Genomic DNA, 25,729 nt, shown 5'->3' on the forward strand with positions numbered 1-25,729 from the left:
CTACAAGGAAAATAGGGGCTTCAATGGCATTTTTAGGGAACATTCCCCTAGATGATATCTGCAGAGCAAATAGGCCAACATGGATTAACCAATACAATGTACACCGAGAGCATATGCATTTTAGCTCTGGTTAGTGGCAAAGTGCCCAGAGTCCTAAAGCCAACAAAGACCGGTCATAAAAAATAGGAGGAAAAAGGCAAAATGTTTGGGGATACCCCTGCAAAAAGTGCCAGGTCCAACACATCGTATCAAAATGTGCCTGAGTTTTAATATCTCTGCATTGGACAGCAGTTTGGGAGAGTTGATTTTAAATCCTTGGACTTAGTACCTTGTACACCTGCTATACCCACTAGTGCTTCCTAAATGACCTATATAATCATAGTGTGATCAGAGTTGCCCACCTGTTCTTGCAATAGGGATCGAATTGAAGAGTTCTCCATTCAGCACGAGAAAAGCTTCCGAATTCAAGGTTTTGCCTGGTGAGGAATGTGAATCTGAGGTATTGAATGTTGGAGACAATTTAACCACACCCAATCATATGCAACGGCTTCAGTGCCATTACGCCCAATGCTGGCAAGTTAAACTTCCGATAGTTAAATGCTGGCTGCTTTTATTAAAAGAATTTGAAGAATTCATCTGCTGTGGAGTATGTTTTAAAATGGGGCAAATTTATATATCTTACAAAGACTCCTTTCCAGTGGTGCTCAATAATTCGAGCAGAGGCGGGGACCAGGGACCACACATGCACACTCACATCCCCTAAAACACATTCATTCATACATACATACACATGCATGCACGCACCAAACATTAAAAATAAATAACACTTACTGGGCCACAGCAATAATCTCTGGTGAGAAGAGGGAAGTCTTAGTGGTTCCTGCGGATTGGGACTGCCGCCTCCTCTCATTGACCGAAGAGGCAGCAGTCCTCTTACTCCTCACAGAGTAGGATGGGGTCAATGAGAGTTGCTGACCCCAGCCCACTCTGTGACTAGCCTCACTGATAGCACTTCAGGGCTCACAATCGAAGCGCTGAGGTCTGAAACAATCAGTGACGTTCCCACTGATCGCGAGGGGCAGGACCATCAAACGCTTGCTGAGCTGAGGAGGTCACACGCAGAGGTCTGTGCCATCTTTTGCCCAGCAAAGTTCAGCTCAGGCAGCCAAGCACCTGCTCATTTTGCACAAGTTCAGTGCCGGGCTGCCTGACCTTCACAAGAAGAGTATCTTATAAGGCTGACCTTTGCTCAGCCTCACAGACCATCTTTGCTTTTGGGAAAAGGTTGGCGGGGAGGGAGGCGGGTCCTCTGCGACCTTCAGCATGAGTCACTGCTGCTCATTTTTATAACTGCTCAATGTTCTTCAAGAGTTTAATTACACTTACAAATTGAACAATACGAAACAAGTTTGAATGTTGATGTTTAATTACATTTGTTAGGTTGACTTTTAAATCGGATGTATTCTCTACTAAACTTCTTTGCATATTAGAATTAATAGAATGGCATAAGTGTTTCTGCTTGTTTTTTCAGGCATCCCAGAGAATAAAAACGCCAGCTAAATACATGACAGGAACGTCAGTCCTCCCGTTTAATCCGGCTACATTTGCAGAGGTACTCTATGAATAAAGTTTTCCATCTGTTGCAAATACTATACATTCAATCCATTAATAACATTTCCTTCACAGAGATTGCTTTCCAACAAATGTATGCAAAATGATAAATCTTGTTCCCATAACTCATTACGGTGCAGATGTACAGTCCCTATTTAAATGCATCAGTAGTTGTATTAACTTGTGTAATTGATTTACACATGTATAAGGAAAGTGACAATAGGCTTCTTTTAGTACTTTAATTTTTGGTAGCCCTCCTTTGTATGCCCTGTTTTAAAAGGCAAGTTGAATATGCTTTTTATACGGCGGCCTCTTTGGCTGCCCTTATACTCCTAAAGACCTTGTCCTCAAGCCAGGTAATGCATGAAACTGCCACAGGCTCAGTTTATACAAAATAATGATTTAAAATGTAGCTGAGATGTGCCTCCAACGCATGTTGTTTTCTTTGTCCAGTTGTTATGGAAAAAAAGGGCATTCGAAAACACATATGCTAAAATAATGTTCAATTTATACAAGTTTGCTGCTCAGACCTTTATCCGCAGAGATCCAGCCATGGGCTTTAGACATTGTTGTGGTGTTTTCCTTTAACCAAATCTTTGACGAATCACTTTGATAAATTTGTCACACACATTTTCGAAAAGGTTGACATTTTAAGTATATGTGAAGAGATTGTGTAGATTCGAATCCATTGAATGAGTTTTGGAGTCCTATTTTTATATAATATATACATTTTTAACGGTATCCGTGCATAAACATTGTCAAGAAGTCATTTAAAATGTTTCTAACATGTTCAAAATCATTTAAAAACAGTTTAAAAAGCCAGGAACTAAATGTTCTTTGGTAAAGTATGACTTTGTTGTATAGTTAAGCAAATCACAGTTCTAAATGAGTTCGATCACACAAGTTGAACTACTGCAAGCGTACTTAGAATGCCATGCTTATAGAAAGTGTCAGTTTGAAAAGTTATTTTGAAGAAGGGGAAAGAATTTCTGAATTCGTTCCAGCACATGGCGAGACAGATTTAGATTAGATGTCCTGGCTGGGAGACATAACATTATTGCTTCCTGCTACAGAAGGGTACAAAGACTGCAATACCTTGCATAGCACGCCAAGTGTGCATAGATGAAACTCCTTGCTGACAACAGCTGTTGTGGAGGTAGATGGTGCTGAATTCCATACCTCGGTGCCGATGCTGGAGCTGAAATTCAATTCAGGCATGAAAGGCACCTGCAGTTCCTCGAGGAAGGCATGCATCAAGATAGGAATACGCTGGGGACAGAGTGGTGCATGGGACCATAGGGTTCCAGCCTGGAGTCTAAGTCCGCTGGCGTCTCCGTGACAGATGTCTAACTCTCATTCTTCTACGCAGAACAGGCATCGGAAAACAGGTACGATGCAGTCATCAAAGACTGGTCTGAAGGATAAGAACCAAGAAGCACTTAGTTCTCGTAGGCGAGGTGCTCCCAGATGTTACCATGCGCTCAAGGTAATATCTCTCCAGGAGAGCTTTTGCAATATCTCTGGCGGATGGTCCGTCCATTGTGCAGCAGGTAGACAATAATCAGGATTCCAGCTACAGCGAGCAGGATCGGAGGTAGACCCCCGAAAATGCTTCCAAATACAGAGTGTATAAAGTTAGGAATAACTCCGAGGATCGCCTGGAAGCTGTTAAGGAATCCTGACCCTATGGTCTTAAATAGGTGTACAATGCCACCCGTATCTGACATATTAAAGATACGACTCACCATTTCTACCAAATGCAGGGGGCAGTTGGTACGAATTAGTGCTTGTATCTCTGTTAAGGTCCTTGCAACTTGGAGTTCAAAGGTTTCTCGAGCTGAGCTTTAATGGTACGGTTTGCTGTAAAAGCCTGGCCTTCATTCTGCTCAAAGCAACAAACTGTGTAAAGGAAACATTCAGTGAAGGCCATAACAGTGCCTCCCCTGACTGTATTTGTCGGAGGAAACAATACTTGCATACAGCAACTAAATCTGGTGTTCACATTGACCAGATATGCAATGCCAGGGAGCATCCCACAACAACCTTGATCGTTCAGCATCAAGTAACTCCCATTCGGAAGTAGCTCAAAAGCTGGCGTGATCAGAGCAGCTGGAGTCCTTTTCGTGTGGCAAGATAGATCTGCAATTGACCCTTTACAACCTCCGTGCAGAATAATGTCTTGGCACATGAGAGAACGGCTTAAAGCGTTCTTGCAGTTAGTACCACTTAGAAACACTTCTCGATCCCCACTCCAGCATAGAAATCTATATGGTAATTCTCAAGATTTCTTAAAGTAAAGCTAAGTGTTGTTTTACCTCTGCAAGTTTTGAGGTTTCTAGCCAATCTGGGCACAACTTCCCAACACTATAGGATGTTACTACCCCTGTATGTTCTCTCTGTACATAACGTGGGTCTGGCCTATGCATGCGTAGTCCCTCGGTGATATGTAGGAACCGTTTGACATGTGTTTGTGTCTAAGGGCCAAATTGTACTTTAGTATGTCATCAACTGTTGCCCCTTCCTTTATAGAAGAATTCTACCGCCCATGTGTTGGTGTAGGTAACCTTATAGAAAATGAGGCTGGATCTGTTGTATTAAAACCTGAAAAGTATGCAAATTTCTCTGCAAATGCATGTGAACTGGTTTTTGGTGGTGTTGGGCAATGTTCCCCCCGATGGTATTCAAAAAAATTCCTAGATGTAATGGATTTGTCCAGAAAATGATGACCAAAATGTACAGTTCAATTTGTCATAGTATGAAGAACCCTCTAACATTTCATTATTAGAAAATGCAGCAGTTTTCTCGAAATCAGACAACATATTATTTTCTGTTTCAGTGTCCCAATAATCAGAAAATGTACTGGAGGTAATTACATCACTTAATGAGATTTTTAAATACATGATTAATTTATAAAAGTTCGGTCGGTCCGAATATGTTAAAAATCAACCTTATCTCATCGGGTATAGGGACTGCTGTAATGTTCACTGATGACCAGTCTCTTTGTTCAGGATGTGATGATGGATGTGGCTTCAGTAGGATGTTGACCTTGTGTGCTGTGGAACTTCGTTGAAGATAGTACCCATTGATAAGCATACTAAAAGTCAATACTGAACCTAGCCAGAAAAGAAAAACGATATCTCAGAAATTACCCAGAGTTCAATCCAAGGTGATATCGGGTATGTATTTTGAAGAAAGAGAAGAGCGTTCTTTGCTTGTTGCCTGAACGGTGTTTTGGCTGCCGTAGTTTCCGGCTTGCTTGGATCCAGAGAAAACGTATCAATGTTAATGAAATAGCCAGAAGCAGTTTGATCAATTGTTGGAATTGCATCGGGATTAGTTGAAATGTTATTTTCCTCTCGTCGAGGCAAGTTGATGTAGACGTCTGTATTTGGTCAAAAAACAGTTTGTGAATTATTCTGATTTTCGTTTTGAATTTGAATGTCTGGTTCAAGTGGAACAAGTTCCATAGTATTGCTGCTTAGTTCTTCATTCCTTTCAGGTGGCTCTTCAAACCTTTCTGTTTGAATTTTTTGAATTGTAGCTAGAGGAGGACGTCTGCTACATCGGAGTCCACTAGGCCTACTGTTTAGTATCGTACACATAGTGTGGTTTGATTAAGTTGATTGAGACTAATCTTGTCTCCTTCTTTCCGGCAAGAGGCAGGAGCGGCACACTCCTTCTTCCATGTACTGCAAGGACTGGTACAGGTTTTCTGTAAGAGGGTCCACATTTCTTTTTGTCCGCTATTTTCTCTCTGATCAGATCCCCAACTTTTGGAATCTAGACAGGTCTTGCCGTGACTACCTTGACTTTTTCAGTGGCGGTCTGCTTTAGATGGACATTGCTTTGTTTTGTCCTGGATTCATTTAGATCCTGTAAAACAACCAAAGGATCATGGATATCCAATGATTTTTCATCCGCCACTGCGCCTTCACTATCAAGATCAGGTACCCACATTTGTGTCACAAAGAGGACCTCATATGGAGTGAGACCTCCTAGTGAGTTTCTTGGCTGGTTGTTTAATGGCCGCTGGACCCCATAAAGGTGTGTGACCCAACTACCGCCCTTGCCTAATACCCTAGCTATTAAAGATTGCTTTAAGTCCCGTTTTTTTCTCTCCACGACCTAATTACCCTCTGGATAGTACGGATATGAGAACCGCAATGCTATGCCCATTCCTTCCATGGCCTCTTTGTAGGCCCGAGAGCTAAATGCAGGGCCGCGGTCAGAGTGTAACATGCTGACTTCGTATGTACCGATAAAGACTCTCAAATCTTTTATAACAGTTGGAGCATCAGCAGAACGCTGAGGCCATACCCATAGGAATCTGGAGCATGAATCCACTGCAACCATGATATAGCTGTAGACCCCGTCCGTTTGTAAGGGGCTTTAGTGGTCCAAGTACACACATGCGAGAGGTTTGTCTGACTTCAGTAATGGTATCTGTGCCAAGCGTGTAACGCTGGATCCTTTAATCTGCTGGCAGATGTCACATTTTAAGATATAGTTTTTAGTTTGCTTAGATAACTCTGGCCACCAATAGCGTGGGTTCAGTAAAGAAATAGTCGCTGTTATTACTGTGTGCGCAGAGTCGAAACCCTTGTGTGCAGCTATTATTAGACCTTGCCTACGATCCATATTAGGTATTACTCTATCCCCCGCTCCAGGAATCTGAGCATGTGGAATGTTTTGTGCATCTAACTTGTAGGAGTATTTGATTGGACATTTTTTAGGTACTGCTGTGCTGCCTTTGTCGTTTTTGAACGAGTCAGCGCAGCTACGGAAGCTGTGCGACTAGCCCCCTTTGCGGCTTCATCAGCCAATAAATTCCCTGCAACGTGAACGCCATCACGTTGATGACTCAGTGTATGGATCACTTGAGTCCTCGGTAGCTCGGATTTCAATTCCGCAACCTGTTTCCATAACATTTTATGTTTAATTGTGCCACCTTTTGATCTTTGAAACTGTTTGTTCCCAATTCTGTAAGTACTCATTGTACGACTGTACACAGTAGAAAGAATCACACGTGAATAATGTGGGGAATTCTCAATCCGTATTTACAAGTGCCAGTATAAGTGCTTTTAATTCTGCCAACTGAGCTGTGTAATCTCCTAGAGATTGCATTTTTGTGCAACTAAAATGGAACTTGCCATCACTCATGCGACCTTTAACGATGGCACATGCCGAAAAATATTGTTGCCTACTCCCTATCACCGGTTGCGCAGATCTGTCAGTATAAATAATATATTCATACTGATCTAAAGGCAAGATTTCATTTGGTAGAGGATCTTCTTGTTTATATTGCAGGAATGCATGAGTTTGTAAACTTTGATCAAATCTGTATTTAACATCTGTTGCAGTGAGAGAATTAGCCCATTGTATCCATCTTGGATGTAACTCTTTCGCATTTGGGATGCTGGCTTTTGTAACTGCTTCTAAAGCTGGTACTGGAGTTACCACAGTAATGCGTTGCCCTTGAGCCAGTGCTCTTTCTCTTGCTACAGCAGTCTGAAAGGCTGTCGGGAAGTGAAACGCATTTCTGCATTTGTGTACAGGTGTGATTTGTATTTTTGCACACAAAGTTATTCATTAATGCGGCACTATGTGCTTTTTGGACTGCAAATGTCTTTGTGCATGAGTTTAAATGTCTTTAATCTAAAACTAGACTATATGTATTGTCAGGTTTAGAGACGGAAAATAAAGGATTGTTTATACGAAGGTAAGTTTTTCAATGACCCCCTGGTATTCACGTTGATCTAAGATCTCCCTGACCTGTTTTCTAGCTCCTTGCTTTATTGGATATTGCCTCTGCGCTATAGGTAACATTTTTAACAGGATCCTGTGGTAGGTTGAGTTCTCATCCCACCCTGCATAATTTTTGTACAATGCCGGAGCTTGGGCTACTGCGCATATGTACGTTTAAGGTGAACGGGAGCGAGGTTGGAAAATATAGGAACATTTATACTTTCTCCCCTGGGTCACTCCATTACGAATGCAGGAGGCCAATCTTGTTCTGCTAACAGGATGTCATAACCAGATAACAAGTTCTTCCAAAAAGGACCTTTTACTTTCCTGGGCTTTCCTGGGCTCCAACCGAAGCTTTATTTCATATACCTTATGTGGGTCGCCCACCCTGGTGTCTGGTGTTTCCACCGTAATGTAATCATTCAATTCTGCTGTCATCAGAAATTCCTTCAGGTTCAGGCGATCTATTGTTACTTCTGCTGCACTGTCTAGCACCGTCGGAGCCCATTTCTCATTCAGAAGTTGTGTCCTCAGAATTCTGGGCATTTCTGATTTTCAGACCATCAACTTTCTTTTTCTTAAATTGAGGTTTTGAGTTTTGCTTATCTTCTTTTTTAGAAGTAAAGTCTTGAGCGCACTGCATGTCTCTGGACTGTCTGAGCTCCTCTCTATTTTCTGACCGTCCTTCCCTTTTAGAGCTTTTCTTCGAGCCCTGAAAGGAACAAGAGGAATGTGTATCAGTATCCTGACACCTGTCAGGTTTCCTAATATTATCCCTATTCCTAAGGTTGTACCTCTTTTCAGAGGGCTCCTGTGGAGGAGACCTATTTCGGGATTGAGATCTCTTGTCTTTAGAGTTTTCTTTTTTATTATCCCACTTCTTTTTAGAAGAATTAGGTGTCTGATTTGAAGTGTCCTTCTTAGGACTGCCCTGTATATGAGGTTTTAAAGCTTTTTCCCCCAAATGAGCACTGCCTAATTCTGCATACGCAATTTCAATTAATTTGGGTAGTTCAGCCTCCTGTATTAACGGGCCGGCCTCCCTTAGGTGTTGGCGGTTTGCCATTGATGCTGCTTCCCCTTAAATGTAAGCTATTATTATGGCTGATACCTGGTTGTAGTTATTTAATAACTTCATCCCTAAGTTTAAGGCAGGTTCTGCTCCTTAGCCATTTTGTATTTGTCTTAATACATCTGGATCTACTGCTAATGAAGGAATATCATGAGTTCTGGTATATATGGCAGCAAAGACTGTACCCCAAGAGGCGCAATCCTCTAACTGTGGTGTAATCCCCATGGGCAAACAGATTGTTAAAATTCTGTGTTTTTCAAATAGTGTCGTATTTGGAAATACTGCTTCTAACTCGGTTATTTTCTGAGCTATCCAGAAAGGAATTTGTTCACATTTTGTGGGCACTGTGCCCATTACCGCATGTAATGTTTGTGGAGTAATTTTAGTACCTGAGCTCTGTGTCAGAGCTGGATTTGGTGTAGTTACTGTTTGTTGAATCGCTACTGTCCTTAAGACGAAGTGTGTCATAATTCTGTAGAGTTTTATAAACGCTTTGATTTGAACAAGTAGTTCATCACCTGGCATTGTGTCAATGTCTGAATGCGGTGCATAGATCGCTAATATCGGCCATTTTGCTCCTGGTCTTCCTAAAAGACCAAGCCTTGCTCTTGTTCTTGTGTGGGGTAGGGCGCCATTAAACCAGAAAATATGTTCCTGGTAGGTACGCGGAATTTCTATCCCCTCAAACCGAGTGTAAGCCGCTGGAACCTCTTCATGTGTGTAATAATGAAAAAGTTTTGTTACAGCATCTGCTTCTGGGAATGTAACCAAAGAGTAGAATACCTCTGTTTTGAAATCTTCGTGTACCTCTATCACAAATATTACTACACCTCCTCTTGGAGATAAACCATGTCTGAGTAGTTTAACTGTAAGAGTTTGTCTTACTTTGGGTGTAATATGTATTGCATCAGCATCTTCCTCACCAGACTGATTAAGTTCTTGGACTAGATGGTTTAAATCTCCCTCTTGTTCAACCATCGTGTTTAGAACACAAGCTAACTTTCCAAGTAAGTTAAGAAAGGTTTTATGCACAATTTTGGGGATATTGCCTTCAAGCTTGAATAACCAACAGCCAATACATAGGATATCTCGCCTACTAAGCTGTGGCAGAGTTTTTCCCCCCTACTCCAGATGTCTCTGGGTTTTGTAAGTCAGGTCTCTGAGATAAAGCACGACTGAGCTAGTCAGATTCTACTGTTGAGTATGTGTGCTATGTATTTACCATGTTGGGCAAACCATGTTTGACATGTTATGTGCCATTAGACCACGTTGGGTCCTATGTAGTGTAGTTCTAATAGTACCCTTCATGCAGAACCTACGCATTTGCGGATATCGTATACTGTGGGCTTGGTGGCAAACTGACTACGTACTCCCCCACCAAATATGTCAGCCTATATTTTCGCATTAGCTAGCTCGCAGTGCTACTAGAATCTCCTGTTATCAGAGAGATTAGTTTGTGCAACTTTCAGAACATAATAATCTCAGACGCATGGAAACAGTATACTGCTTTTCACCCAGTCACTCGTGCTTGCTTGTTTTGCTCTAAGAGAGATACACAGAAGAAACAGTCAAGCGTGTTTGCAATAAGACTTTATTGTACCGTTCTTCTTCTCTTGTAAAATAAGTGCCCTGCTAGAACTGTAACACAGTAGCAGAGATATAGTATCAGCAGTACAGTAAATAATAAGGAATAGTACAGCTCTACCATTTTTCAATAGTCCTGAACCTATACATGAATATAAAATGCATTTATGAAATAGAGTGCATACTCCTAAGATGCCTGTCTTGATGTACCTGAGTGTACCTAGCATGTGAGTAGGTGCTAAAGAGTTAATAAGCCTAAGAGCCTTTATTGTCTATGAACCCAGAATCTAAGAGCCAAGAATCCCACTAGGATTTAGTCGAACCCCCATACCTGAATAGTGAGAGTGTGGGACTTCGTCCTGGGCTTGAGTTGGACACCCCGCACGGGATGGTTAGACCACTGTCAGCTGGAGCCATGGCATGCCAGAACTGCTGCATCTCTGGTCAGTGTGTCAGTCTTGAAGTCTTGGTTCCCTCCTGCTTACTGATAGCAAGAGGTGCTGTATTTATACAGTCTTATGTATGTGTGTTACCCATTGTTTAGTATGAGGATCACTTTGGGGATTAAACCTTTTTTGTGTAGATAGGAGAGGTGAAGTATGCCCCCCTGGAGAGTGTACTCCTAAATTATTCATATGTGCTAAGGATGAAGTCTTGGCAATATCTATCTGGCAGAACCCACCCCTGTCATGAACTAGGTGAAAGGTTTAGTCCTTAAAAGGCGTCAATCCTTATAAGGATTTCAGTCCCTATAAGGCATTCTGTCCTTATTTGGAGTTCTGTCTTTTAAGGCTCGTTCATAGGAAATGAAGGGGAGATGATGTAGGGAAATAGTATGATGTTCTCTAAACCTATGCCAGGGTAAAATATAACAGACCTCCCACCTGATTTTAAAGTGGGTGGTGGAATGGGCAGTGTTTACTTTCACATACTGCCATACAAAATGTGGCGGTAAGTGAAAGTAACTGGGAGGAAACTTCCATGGCGAGAGGGGCCATTCGTTTTTTTGTTTTTCTAAATAAAAAAACTGCTTTGGGATTTTGTTTTTCAAAAGTATATAAAATTATTCAAAGTGAGTGTTGAGAGAGCTGTATGGCATACTTTCAAAACATCAAAACAATGGTCAGAGATGTCGACTGGGCTGGTGGACATCCCCAATTTCGGAGTGCTATTACTCCAAACTCTGTATCACCCCCTAAGTCCGCTGTGTGATGGAATATTTGAGAGTCCAATTCTTAAGTAAATTTTTTTAAAGATGTAATCTTTATTTATTAGACATTTTTACAAACAAACATTTGGAATGTTTGAGCGACTCTCAATTACTTAATTCTCCAAACTACTCATCAGGAGAATTAATTTGACAAACAGCATACCAGTGTACGTCTTTAATAATAGTGTAAGACACAAACTTTATTATTTTCTGTGGGAGGCATGAGCAATAGAAGAAGGAAACCAAGCAAAACCCCAGCCATTTTGGGCAAACTTCCAAGTCCCCTGCTGTTCCTTAACTGGCAGATATTTAAATTGATGGCTTATTGAGACCTACCCCATGTCACCTCTTACACCCATTCGATTCCATTCCTTAAAGTTCTCAGTGCAATCAAATGCTATTCCTGATTTTGTCAAGAAATAAAATGCAGCCTCCATCTGCACTGCACACCTAAGGTTTTACCAAAACATGTACCTTTAAATCAAAGAAGACTCACCTAGTTGCCTTTAGGTCTCGTTATTTTTGTAGACTTCAGAAGAGTCTCTTGAAAGACCAGAACCCTTTCTACAATAATAACCTTTTAAGACTCTCTACTGAAAATGTGTGCTTCCTATATATGTATTTTAGGGTGGCCACATTTGTGTCCATAGCACATGTCCACAACAGATAATATTTTGAAAATCCTGAATACCTTTTTCATAAGCGCAGACTTCCCTATTTAGAATGGTTTCAGGACCCTGCGGTGGCTTCTGTGTTTTTATATATGTCTTGTGTTTGATTCGAAGTACAATTCCTCAATCTTTCACTGGTTCCACCTGTCTCCACCTTCTTCTTGTCAAATAGCATTCAAGAGGCCTTAGTCTTTTTAGATTTTCTGTGAGGTGCCTACAGTTGGGCAATGAGTGCCTTTGTCTCCTTTGGTATACCAACAACTCGGAAATAGGTTCCGATCTCTTTCCATCAAATTCCACTTATCTTTTGAGGCAAGTGCTAGTTATCAAATCTATTAACAGCACTAAAGTCCATGAATTTGAACTCCTCTCCTACTCTTGACCTTTTTAATTCCCATTCCTTTCAGCAGTAACTTGGATGTTACAGCTGTTACTAATATACAAAGCAATGTTTCTCTTCGAAGAACGTATGAATATGAGATATTACCTTTCCTGAGCATTTGTCTCACTGTTATTCTTCCTGATTAGGTCTTGAATGGTTGAATTTGATGTTGTTTCTTTTTTATACATTTACCTTGTATCACTGCAAATCTGCTATTGAAGTACTACCTTGTCTTCAGTAGTAGATAATTTTCACTATAAGCTGTATCTTCCTAATGGTTTACGCGCTATGCTTATTATTACTGGCTTTATTGTGCACCATTCCAAAGAGATTTATTAACTTTGTTCTAAATCATTACCTTTGCTATTCTAGAGAGTTAGCTAATGGTGTTCTCTGTGCCTATGATGGTAGCATGTGACGCCAGTAACCTTGCGTGTCAAACGTGATTCAGATTGTATAAAAATATTTTTATGTCTTTGATGATCATTACCTGTTCCCTATGATATCTCCTATTTTGACAGTATGTTATAGCCCTGGCCTCACAGCAGGCGCCTGGCATAACTCTTTCACCATATTGTGCACTGCGGAAGGCCTGTTATCCTGACTTGCTCCTCACAGACTCACCCACCCTCTAAGGCCTTTAGAGTGCGGCCTCTGTCCCAATTTGCACTCAACCTACTTAACAAGAATTCTTTGGCTGCAGTTTGGTTTTGATCCCTGTTGGAGTGTATCCTACCCTAGGACTCTGTCCTAGAGCAGGACCTGCTGCTGAATGGAAGAAATATCTGCACAAGCTTAGCTGCAGAGTGGATCCTTGTCATATTGAGATCTTTAGACCCTCTGGCCCTTTCACCAGTTTTATACAAAGTGTTCCTGGCTTTTTAGTTTCATTTTAAGATTGCATATGTAGTTTTAAAGGTTTGAGCTTGCTGCCTAAAAGGGCAGAAGTGGCTGATGGTGCCACACATGAAAATTTGATTGCGAGGGAAAGTAATAAAGGCTTGAAGATAAGTCTGGCACATGTCTGCTCCAAAAGGCTGGGACCGATATTGTTACTGTATTGACTCAACTGCACTGGTCTTTCTGAGGTTCTGGACTGCCTTTGAATCCTATATCTTTTCATAGGTCAGTAGCCTCTTCTTGGAATCTCAGGTAAAGCAATGCGAAGGCCGAGAATACGGTGGGAGAAGAGTGAGAACCCAGGTCCCTTGCAGGCTTTGCAATTGCTACAGCTGTGCGTAGTACACCTTGTCTGTTGATTGTTAAAGAGTCCCTCTTCTGGATAAAATTACAAGCATTCCCTCCTTGGCTATTTTTGAACAAATACACATTTTTACCATGCTTGTGGACATAGAGGACGATTTTGTTATTTATTTGGAGGTTCTTTCTACTGCTTTGCATTCCCCATTTTAATACATTTATCATGCAACATTGGTCCCATGCATACAAGAAATTAGAAAAGAATAAAATATAGACAGAGTCAATCTATATTAACCCCTTCGATGCTGTTGACGGAACGGTTCTGTCATGCACGTCGGTTGAGCTGTGCGGATGACGGAACCGTTCCGTCATGACTCTGCCCGCGCAAGGCGGAGTCAGCATGGGCGGGGAATTCGCGCCGCAGCGATGCGGTTAAGAGTGACATGTCCTGCCGGACAGTGGTCTTTCAAAAGTTTACTCAATATACATGTAGTTATATCACACAGAGTACCTTCCACAAGTCAGCCATTGTGGAACACAAGCCTGTGCCCAGCACTTACAGAACGGGTACGGAAGGTGGGTATAGAGAGCAAAGAAGGGCTTTATAAGGCAAAACACATTTCTTCTGTCATAAATGCAGTTGTACAGAATATTTCAACGAAGCACCTTTAAAACACATAGTAATCACGTTTGTTGTTTTTGGTACTTAAAGGTCGACGGCGTTTCGGACCCCTAGTAAATCACGGGGACCATCATCAGGACATTTTCAGTGAAAGCCTTAACAATAACTTAGCCTCTAAATGCCAGTGAACCTCATTGGGAAACGGCAGTGGAGGAATGGAATTGACGGGCGCCCAGAGTCACAATTCCATTCCAATGTTGCATGATAAAAGTATGTTCCCCGAGGTCCCTACTGACTAATTTGGGGCCCCTTGTTGCTGTTAAATTAACCATTTTATTACATGGCATATTGTACGAATTGCTATACTGACTGCCTTCCTGTCCATGTCTGTAGGACCGCCAAAGGGCAGGTCCAAAATGGAGGGGGATAGCGGTTGGGGTGGGGGAGAGGGGTAGAAAGAAAGGAGAAAACCCAGCAGAGGGATGGCGTTAGAAGAGTGAGAAATGGTAATTGCTGCGAAGAGACCCCCCTGTAACCCCCACACCCCCCTCAGATGAGGGAGAGCTAGAGGATGGATTGAGCCCCCTTCTGAGGATTCAGGGGACAGGTGGTAGAACACTGTTGTTGGCAGAGATGTGGCAGATAGGAGAAACATTAGCGATGCATCAACTATAGAGGGGAGACCGTAACACTGCAGAGGAAGGAGGGAGTATAAGAGCAAGAAAACAGGTAGGCAAGACAAGATGTGAAGTGAGGGCTGTACGTGTGAAAAAGAGTCCCCAGGAATCGGTGGCGGCAAGGGCTAATTAATATATGGGAAAGGTTGGCAGTTTATGCTAAATAAGTACTGTGTCAGACAGTTCTAGTTTCTTTGAAGATTACCTGCAGGACACACACCTAAATTGGATTTTGCATCGATCCGGTGATTGTGGTTGTCAATTTGAATACTTGGGCAGAGTATATAGCCTCATACTTTTCTTCTGGGATTAGAGTGCTTTTAAGTAAGTGCTAAGATAACTGTATGTATCATCTGATATCCTGAGCATTTTGAAGGTATTTCTCTACCCAGATTTACCCTAAAATGCATCTTTACTCGAAGTCGAAATGTTATACACACATGGGCGGCACTATGGGTTGTTTAGGAAGTAGGCAAGGAGCCTGTCACTGAATTCAAAATACAATTGTCCTATGTGTATCTTTCTTCTGCAATTAACTTGAATTGTTTCAATGATTTGAATGGTGAAGCCGGTGCAGTGGCACCGGGTTTCCAAAAGTTGTCCGCACTCCTCCAAACACATAATATTGCTAGTACATCAATTCATTCTATTATTTTCCCTCTCATTTAATTTTTCCAAATTTTGCTATTACTTACCCGCACTATACCACTAGTAACAGCACAATATATTGCCTTTTTGTACATAAACAAGTCATAACACGTCAACAGACTTTCAGTAACTTACATGGTACAACTACTCAGCAAGCTACAACTTACAACAAAAACTGCTCATTAATCAAATAGGTAAAACCTAATGCATTTATCAATGCTTGTTAAATATTGTCTGTTTCAGATCATTTTGTACCTTCGAATGTGCCTTGCCCATAGTGCAGGAGTGGTGCCTACCTCACAAAGTTTAGCGGATATGCAAGATCACGCTCCGGCCATTGGACGTTACCTGAGAAGCTTACTCTCTGAGAGCTCCATATCCTCATCTCCTCCTTCTTCCAAAGGTGGAGAGACCAACCCTGCTCAAATTTATGTCACTCTTCTTCAGCAGCTGCTATCTGTCGTTGGAGGTGAGAACGCTGTTTTTTACATTGAGGTGTTTTCTTCAAAAACTGTAAAGAATTAATAAATCTTAACTTTCCTGATAATGTAGTCTACATTTTGTATTAGGATGTACATTTTTGATGGATACTTTTGCCTGGGGATTCCTCACCTTTTCAGTCTCTCTATGCGCCAGGCTCGATCTAGAAAGTTTGTAAAAGCTCTCCTGCCCTGAAGTTTGTAATTGGCTCAGTCTCAACATAGGATCTGCACCAGGCATGACATCGCGGGGCATTTATGTTCCATGCTGGCTCCCTGACATCTGTCGCAGTTTTCCACACCCTTCAACTCTGATACAGAGTTGCTCTCTGTGGAATAATTTTCACCCCAGAAATAAAATAAAATGTTAGTGTTGAGCAAAATGTTCCCATCAAAAAAAGTCAGGATTCATATTTTGTGTAGTGATGTAATACAGAATGTAAAATGTATGTGGTCATTACAACAAATAGAATGTCATATATCTGATAGAGACCTCTAACTGCAGATTCCTTACCTTTGAATTTCCCAGGCTGGATACGTAAGATTTTTCTTCGAGCAATACCCTAGCACGCCGGTAGGTGGCATCGGCCGTCTGTGTGACGTCGTCAGGTTTGTCTCCTCCATTGTGATGTCCCTGTCACCTATATAGGCAGCACCTCAGCGAGATGACTTTGGTTCTTTCCTTTCTGTACCAGCCAGCGTAGATCCGTGAAGAGAGCCACACTGGCAGTTTGTGACAGGATTTGTTTGATGTTTTGGTGAACATTTTTTGGTGTGTAGATTTTTTCAACATGTCAAAGAAGACTTCTGCACCGCCTGCCACCGTCCCATGTCAGTTACGGATTCAGTCCTGGTTTGTCTTTGGTGTCTGTAGCGCGACCATGATTTGAGGTCGTGCTCTGACTGCCGGGACATGGCTCCGAAAGCAATGCCTAAAGGTGCTTCTGGCCTGGCGCCCGGCACTGCGTCATTCACCCTTGAGGTCTTGTTTACGGTTCCCTTTGAGAGGAAGGTCCAGGCACCGCTCAAGGAGTCCTAAGTCCTCGTCCTCACACTCAAGAAGTTGGTAGGTCAGGGAAGAGGCCTAAGAAACACAAGAAGTCAAAGTGTGCTTCGACTTTCCTCCGTCCGTCCATCGGCTGACGTGATGGAGGAGTCTGGGCACTCCACGCCTCATTCTGCGGAACCTGCGCATGGGTTGGTTCCACACTTCCCTGCCCTCCCGAGACCTGTATCGTTCCCTGCCCAGCTCAAATAATTTCATGACGCCATGTACCTTCTATTTGGGCAGCCTGATTCTCCTGGCGCTTCTTTGGGCCCCGGTGGCTCAGAGGGGGCTTCATCGGGTTCCTCGCCTGCTGTTCCGATACCCCCCGCTACCCCTCCCCCCCACCTTCCTGGATCCGGTGGTGGATACGGACCGATGTCTGTCGCACCATGGCAACCTTGCCTCGAGCAGAGACTCTGATGCCATTCTTATTCCTGATGATTCGGAGCTGTATTGGTGCCTATTGATGCAGATTCCAGCTCCAACTGCACCCTTGTCTTAGATCGGTTCCTCAGCCTTCTTATGAAGAACTAGGAATGAAGGAAGATTGGGAGGGGGTTTCTGGACCCTTTACCGAACCAGCCTGAACACGAAATGGACTGATATGAGGAACTGGGTGAGGCCAGTGGATTGGATATCTCTCCAGATTCTGGCCTGCTTTCTCCCGCTTTCGTGGCTACGGAGGAGGGAGCTTTATATGCTAAGGTGGTGAGAAGGGCAGCTGAGGTCCTGGACCTTCACTTCTCTTCATTGGAAGTCATAACTAACATCTTGACAGAGGCCTTGCAGCTGGGTGTCTCCTCCTCTGAACCCTTCCTGCCATTCAATGAGGTCTTGACTGATGTCCTTCTGGGAACCTGGCCATAGCCCAGCACAGGGACTTATGTGAATAGGACAATAACCAACCGCCATCGCTCTGCACCAGGTGACTGTGCAAAATCTATGAGGCCGAATTCGGGGATCAATTTTGACAAGTTTTTATTAGCATTTAGCAAAACTCCAAACGTCAGCCCAATGTGATGGTATATCCTCTTCTTTCCCTCTGGTTCTGTGGCCATGGTCTTCCTTGTTGTGGAGGGGCACCCCAAGAGGCTCAAGAAGGAAGAAGAGAAGGGCAGCAAGTTATTCTGATTTTCTACGCTTTTGTTGGACAGAACTCTCCACTGTTCTCAAAAAGGAAGAGGTATACATACATGCAGTAGAAAAGACATGAGGGCCTGTATACGGCACTGTACACGAGACCATTACCAACACTGTAGGAGTGTTTATACTAATTATCCCAGTCCCTTAACTTCAGGGTACTGAGAATGGACCAGCGTTCGGTCCATTCAGGTGCAATTACTAGAGTTATGCGGGAGGCAGAAGTAGGGGTAGGAAGTGTCAGACGTGGTATTCATGAGGAGGACATGTGGGTCAGTGCAGGAAAACGAGTGCAACAACACAGTGACGAGGCGCACTACCTGGTTCCCTCCCTTTACTCCCTCCCCCTCCTGATTCACTTACTGCAATAGCCGCAGCTCTCAAGAGTTGTGGCGGCTCATAGGCATCCTCCAGGAGTATCAACCACTCCTCATACCAGGTCTCCGGACCTTCGTCGGCTTCTTGGGCTGAAAAGGTGATGGCATCTGGACTCTCCGCTCCATTGGTTTCCTTCTGCTTCTGGGCACAATCCCTTGACACTGCGTTCTCCTCCTCTCCCGCAATCAGATCTCCTTGCTCCTCAGGCATCTGGCGCGCTTCCGGGTTCCCTGTGACCTCCTTACGAGGTGTTGGCCTCGCCTCTCATTGCTCCCATTGGTTTGGGCCTCCTATCCGGGGAATTCCTTCCTGCACATGAGGCATTATAAGAGGTAAACCCTTTCTCTCCCTGCCTCTGGGAAATAGTGTTCGTCCGTACGCGACCCACAGGGCCTAAGGTTAGGAGGGGTAGAGAGGTGATGGAGTCAACCCCCTCGCAGTGACCTAAATTTCCTCACCAACCACTCTAACCCCGAGAGCTTGTTGGTCCACGCCTCTACCTCACAAGGCGTGTTCGATTTCCGATTCGGAAAGTTTGCCATTTGTTGAGGGCTTGATACAACCTACTTGCTCAGCATAGCGATGTCATTGATGGCGGCCGCTCGACTCAACGCCTGGTTGAACACTTCTGCCTTTTCTGGAGATATCCAGACTACCCTCATGGGCATGCCTTTGATCGCACCCATCTCTTCGGTGACAAAGTAGACATGGTCTACAGCGCTTTAAAGACTCACAGGCTATGGCCAAGTCCTTGGGCCTCTTAGTTTCCACACATCCCGTTTGTGCTACGGAAGGGGCTTTCAGCCACGCCAGCCATACCTTAGCCACAAGGCTGCGCAAGTTCAGCAACCTCTGTGCAGTAGTGGGCACGGCTCGTTCCAGCCCCGTGTGCGGGCGGCCAGAGGTCAGGTCAGTCTGCCACCCCACCTGCAACCTCAGCCTCCAAATCCTCCTAGTCCAGCACTTCAAGATCATGGGTGGTTAGTTGGTGGCAGGATCAGTCATCACCTCCACCACTGGTAAAACATCACGTCGGACAGGTAGGTTCTTCATATAACACAGAGATCCACCTTAAGATAGATGTCAGAATAAAGTAATCACAGATCATGTGTGTTTCCTACGATAGTTGGAAGCACATAGTGTTTGTTTAAATACCCCTCACACATCAAAAGGGCCCTTGGTGTCATTCTTCATCATGGGGGTCTTCCCGCCCCGCTGTGGGACGGGGCGTGCTACGACCTACGACTACGTGAGCGCACTAATTTTCAGGACTATATGTTGTGTAGGAAAAAGTGAGTGGAAGGGTCAGAGGTGAGTGAAAAAAAAGTGTGTTAAAAAGTACCTGGCTCATGGACTAGAAACTTTAATATTCCTTAGGGCTGATACTATTAAAAGAGTCGGTTGGAGGTATCCTGCTTCAATGAGCGATCACTCCTGTGTATGTCCACATGTTTCAAAGCTTACAGGCTTCTTCTTCAGGACAAAAAGAGATCCCTTCTGTTCTCACTGTATAGTCGAAACAATATCTGTGAATATCTAGAGTGGTAATATGTACAAGTGGTGTTACTAAGTGAAGAGGCAATAAATCATGCACAATATACAATACCCAATAGGTATTCAATATTATAATTTGTTTTTGTGGAGTCAAAGCTCCATGAGCCTTAGAACGGGTGGGAAGGGTGCCTATAGTAACATTTGACTCTAGGACACTGCCTCGCTTAGGTAACACCTCCCCGCGTTCAACTGAGCCCGGGGAGGTTCTCTGCACTACGGACAGGTTTCTAGGGCCAGGGCTGACCCCTTTCACGGTCCTCGTTGTTAAGAAACACACTAAAGTCAGCGCACTCCATGGATCTATGCTTCAGGGGTGAAAGTGGTGAAAAGTTGCTTCACACAGGGAGGGGGAGAGACGACCCATCCAGTGACATTCTTCTGAATTTATATCTACACACACAAAGATAACTAGGTATTTTGGACGGAAAGCAAACGAAAGAGACAAGGGTAACACTTAGAGACCCTACAAAGATTTAGGATTAGGTGTCGCGCGCACTAAATAGCGGCATGCTTCATCCTCGCCACCTATCCACATACTGATAGGCTATTACCATTTGGGGTGACTCACAGGGGCGTAACACAGGCCCCCGCAGCCCCTGCAGTGCGGGTGGGCCCCAAGCTCCAAGGGCCCCTCTCAGCACTGCACTCTGGCCAGAGAGCTCCTAATTGAGCCTGGAGGGGGCCCCCTCTTCGCCCTCAATTTTCGTTACGCCAGTGCTGACTCAGCCACGATTGGGAGTTTGTATATAAAATATTGATCTGGACACAGCAGGGATCCAGTTATAGGAGAGAAAGAGTTTAAAATAACCCCTTTCCGAACCACCTTTATGAGAAGGGTACCGTAGGTTAATTAAAAATACCAGTGCAGTGTTCGGATTGAACATCAATCTCTCAATCAACCCTCATTTATTGCCGAAATGTTTTCGCTCTCACAATGAGCCCAATTGGGTCTGGGGCCTTCCTCGGGGCTATGCATAAATGTCCCTGCCTGATCTAGAATGCGTTCCATGCAATTTTAATGAGGCATAAGGCTCTCACCCGACGAGCAAGAGTCCTTCTGTAATTCAGGGGTACCCCGTCTTGTTCTATTCCAGGGATCAATCAATAAAACACTTCTTCACTAGAGCATATATCAATTGGAGGGAATACAAAGTAGTGAATGTGAATCTTTCAGAAGAACAACAAGAACTGCCATGAAACCATAAAGGCTCCTTGAAGAATGCTATTATTTGTTTTTGTTTATTTGTTAGAAGAGCATAGATGTAGTAATGTAATACAGAATGTATGTAGTCATAACCACATATAGAATGTTATATTTCAAGTGGTGTTCAGTTATAGGAGCAGTGCTGAGGACAAGATGTTTAAGGAGGCTGTCTCAGCAGTTGATAAATACATTTGACATATTATGATTGTCTTCGTGTCATTACACTCTGTTATTCTTGCCATGAGCAATTGCCCGTTTCAGACCCTCATGTGATCTATTTGTGGTGTGCGAGTCCTACGCACGACTCACCGTTGTGTGACCAGGGTGGCCTCATGCACTCTAAATCCATTAGAGAGGTGGACCTTTTTATGGTGGGCTCTACAACGGTTGCACTTCAGGTCTTACTTGAAGTCCTGGACCTCATACTCAATCAAACTTTCTAAGGACAAGAAGAGTGAGCACAAGAAAAAGATACCGATCTTTCTTCAGGGATAGGTCACTGTGCCGTTCATCTACTCAATTAACACAATCCTCTTTGGACCTGGCATCAAATCTGGCTTCTACCCAGTGCTGACTCCAGTGTTGGTTTTAGCTCATATTCCTCCTCAGACGCTCCCAGAGTTTCCAACCTGAACAGGCCTAGCTTATGGCATTCATGCAGGCCATCATGGTGCTGTTTCATAGCTCCCAATTCACCATTGTGTGCTTTTGCAACCTATGGATCCTGTGGGGTCTGTTCTGGAAAACTACCAGTTTGCTTTTCCACAGTACCAACTGACCAATTTAGCCTCCTAAAGGTGCCATCCCAATTCCAACTGGTGCCGCTTTTGCACCTAAGGCTTCACCAGTAGCTCTTTTTATTATGCAATAATGGACACTGTCATTGCCTTCAAAACCTATTCCTAAAACCAATGCTGTCCTCGTGACAGGCACTCAGTTTAAAAGAGGAAGCCTGGTTTAGAATAAAGTCTCTGAGCCGGACTTTGCCTAGTGATGAGTACTTTCAGTTACTCGATATCTTTGGTACAGACTCTGAAGACTTCCAGGTGCTGGACATTATTGGACATGACCACGTCCGTAGTAGTGAGACAGCAAACATACTCATTCCTACTAACACTGAAGATGCACACTACCTAACCCTTCAAAATACCAGCAGACTGGATACATCCCAGGTTTTGGTATTTGAGTGCCCTTCGGTGCCGCCATCAGCAGAGGTGGCTGCGTTTTGTGGCAATCCAGAAGACGATATTGGTCCTTGAACTACCTCTTCCTTTGGAAGAAATCAAAGCTAATCCTCTTATTCAGATTTTTCGGCCGGTGTCTTCATCTTTGGAGCCCTTGCTCCCAATTATTTATGCTCTGATGGCACCTATTCTGGCAGTGTGGGGGCAAGCAATCTTCCTTCCCAACTGTGAACCTCTAGATTGCCGGCTGACACTGAGGGACCTCCGCTTTCTCCTTGTTCAAACTTATCCTAAGAGCTCGGTAGACCAAGTGTCATCCTGCTGTAAACCGAATCTGGAATCCTTCCCCAATGCAACTGTTCATCTGGAGTCTTAAAATATAGAGACTATGAGAAAATGGTTTCTTCTTAAGGAAGTCTGGCTGTTTGGTCCACCAGTATGACTTTCTTCTTGGCTAGTTACTCCCACCAGGCACTGAGGATATGGCACTGATGGTTGTGCCGAGCCTCAGGGGCTAGCTTCTAGATAACTTTGCCAAACTGGTTTGTGATGGACCGGATGTGGCAAAACCGATCTTGAGGATGGCAAGCCACTCTGGACTTGGGGGATGTCTAGGAAATTTTGATGGATTTACCCTTTAGTGGCCCTCGCCTCTTTGGTGAAAAAGCTGATTTGGGCCCTTGAACATTTTAAACAGACTTGGACAGTGATAGTTCTCGTTGATTAGTTCTCCTGTATGCCAGCTTCGCATACAGTACTCCGTGTCATGGATAAGTCCTTCTTTTCTGCAGCGTCCTGCCTCTCAACCAGTACAAACCACCAAACCAATTATTCCGACAGTATAATGGGTGCTGCGTATCTGTAGACCAACAAGCGGCGCATCAGCAGTCAGCTTCCCCTTCTCCACAAAACTGCTTAGGTTTTCTCTTAAGGGAACAACCACATTCTGTGAGAGGGAGATTGTCGCACCACGTGAATGCTTGGCAAGACATATCATTGGGTCCTCCCAACCATCCTGTTTTCTCAGCCCAGTCAGACAAGGACATTCGTATTCTGCAGCAGGAAGCCTTAACTCATCATTTGCCTGCTGAAGGCAGACTTGCTGTAGTTGGTGTCTGCACATGGACATGCTTCATTGTCCATGCTAATCCACTCTGGGTTGTCCAACAGTGGAACCAAGTCTCACCTGGAGCCCTCATAGCACTTTGTTTCATCAGTGTGGTGTTGTTTACAACAATGGCTCAGGGCTTTCCTGTATCCCCAGAGAATGCAAGACCTTCAGGATATGATTTCGGTGTTTCTGGAGGGATCTCTTTTCTCAAATCTGACAGCCCTTCGCCTGCTGGGCCCTCTGGCTTCTGGTCACTCATGCTCGCTTGCATATGCACGCCCTTTAATCTCTCAGTATTGCATAATTTTCAAAATCCTACTGTAAGCTAGCATCTAAAAAGAAAAAATGTGGCCAATGATTTTAGCATCATGAAATTCATTGTATAAAAGAGCTGATGTTTAACATTATATATGTAAGAGTAACCTAAATGAAGAGGTGGCCACCACAAATATGACCACATTGGAGGCAAAACACACCACCCCGGACGTCAGATCCTGTGGGAGGGCAGGTTTGATATATAGGCGAGGAGGCTGTATGTATTTGCCAAAAGATCGTTTTTTATTATCAGAAGTATCAAGTGTCTGTGAGTCAGGATGCTTTTCTTCTGATGGGATCCCGGTTGAGCTGGATGGGGATGTAGAGGGCGATGGTCCCGGCTCCTCTTCTTCCAGGTTAAGGCTATCACCCTGGAGGTTCATAAGAGAGGAAAAGAAGGAGCCGTCAGACACGAGTTCTAAGTTACTTCTGTATTGTAGACCCGTCGCCACACCTTAAAGTGCTCAAGAAGTTTTCTCTTTCCGTGTAGTTTTGGGGGAGGGGAGTCTTTAATTAGTGTCTATGGGACCTATCCGGGTGCTGGTTGGGAAATCTAAAACAATGCGCGGTTTGTTAGGAAGCCTCAAACATTAATAAAGAATGCCATACGGGAACAACATACTTATATGCCCCACTGTTGGAGAAACAAGACACCAGAACTGAGGCTTATTTATCCGCTCCACTTGGTCATGGAAGGTCTTGCCCCCAAGTTAAATAACCACTCTACCGGCATTTAAAGGGCATGGGTCTACGGGAACCAGTGGTTATCGCTTCCCTTGATGCGACCATGGCCTTTGATACTGTGGAATGGTCCTATTTTTGTGGGCTGTTCTGGCTAAGTTTGGATTCGGACCGTAATTTATTAGCTGGGTGCAGCTATTACACATTGAGCCGCTTGTCCAGGTGGTGGTCAATGGAAGAGTCTCGACACCCTTTCATTTAGGACGGGGCACGCAACAGGGTTGCCCCCTGTCTCCTCTTCTTTTCTCTCTAGCTTTAGAGCCCCTGGCGGCCTGGATCCGGAGGGAGCCATCGATCCGAGGAATACGATGGTCCCCTGAGTGGGAGGATCGGATTTCTTTATATGCAGATGATATTCTGCTTTATTTGACCTCCCCTCGGAAATCCCTCATGGTGGTATGTGATGTCCTAGCTTCCTTTGGTAAAAACTCTGGACTTTCCATTAATTGGGGGAAATCTGTGTTGTATGTCCTTCACGAAGAGGCCCCGGTCCCCCCGAGATACTGTCACATCCAGATTACCACGAGTGGATTTAAATATCTTGGGATTTTTGTTTCGCGGGACCCAACAACTAGATATGTTGAAAATCTTACCCCCCCACCCCCCTAGCAGCAGCTTAGAGGTGACTCCGCTCATTGGCAAAGGCTTCCGATCTCTTTTTTGGGACGGGCAGCCCTATTCAAGATGATGTCCCTGCCGCGATTCCTTTATGCCCTTTAAAACGCTCTAGACGTTGTACCCACTAGCTATTTCCGCAAGGTAGAGGGACTTCAACGAATTTTGTTGTGGGAGGGTAGGCCCCGCATTGCCTTAACCAAGCTAAGGCTCACATGGTATGATGGTGGTATCGCCCTCCCGGATATCAGGCGTTATTACTGGGCCTCCCAGCTAGCTGCTATTAATCATGGAACATATGAGCCAGTTGAGGATCCCGGATATGCCATGGATAAAATGGCTCCTGCCGGGTGGTAATTATAACAGAGCACTGCATTCTAAACCAGTAAAGTTTGGACTTACGGGACCAACAAAGCATGCAGTAAAAATCCGGCATGATGCCACGAGTTCTTTGGGGTGGAAGGATAAATTAACATTAGCTACCCCACTTTTTGCTTCGGAGAGATTAGGTAAGCTTTGGCTTACTAAGGGATTTGAT

The 25,729-nt window shown here is 44.0% G+C and overlaps 1 protein-coding gene across 2 annotated transcripts in view; it reads left to right on the forward strand.

Moving 5' to 3' along the window:
* ECPAS (Ecm29 proteasome adaptor and scaffold) overlaps positions 1-25,729 on the forward strand; it is a 780,178-nt gene that overhangs the window by 204,392 nt on the left and 550,057 nt on the right. For both annotated transcript variants that reach the window (XM_086962068.1, XM_086962067.1), the window contains exons 17-18: positions 1,532-1,612; positions 15,666-15,891. In XM_086962068.1, the coding sequence (XP_086818194.1) occupies positions 1,532-1,612; positions 15,666-15,891 (307 nt within the window). The remainder of the gene's footprint in view (positions 1-1,531; positions 1,613-15,665; positions 15,892-25,729) is intronic.

Source organism: Lissotriton vulgaris, chromosome 3_1, assembly GCF_964263255.1.
Source record: "Lissotriton vulgaris chromosome 3_1, aLisVul1.2, whole genome shotgun sequence".
In the NCBI taxonomy this organism is placed as follows: domain Eukaryota; kingdom Metazoa; phylum Chordata; class Amphibia; order Caudata; family Salamandridae; genus Lissotriton; species Lissotriton vulgaris.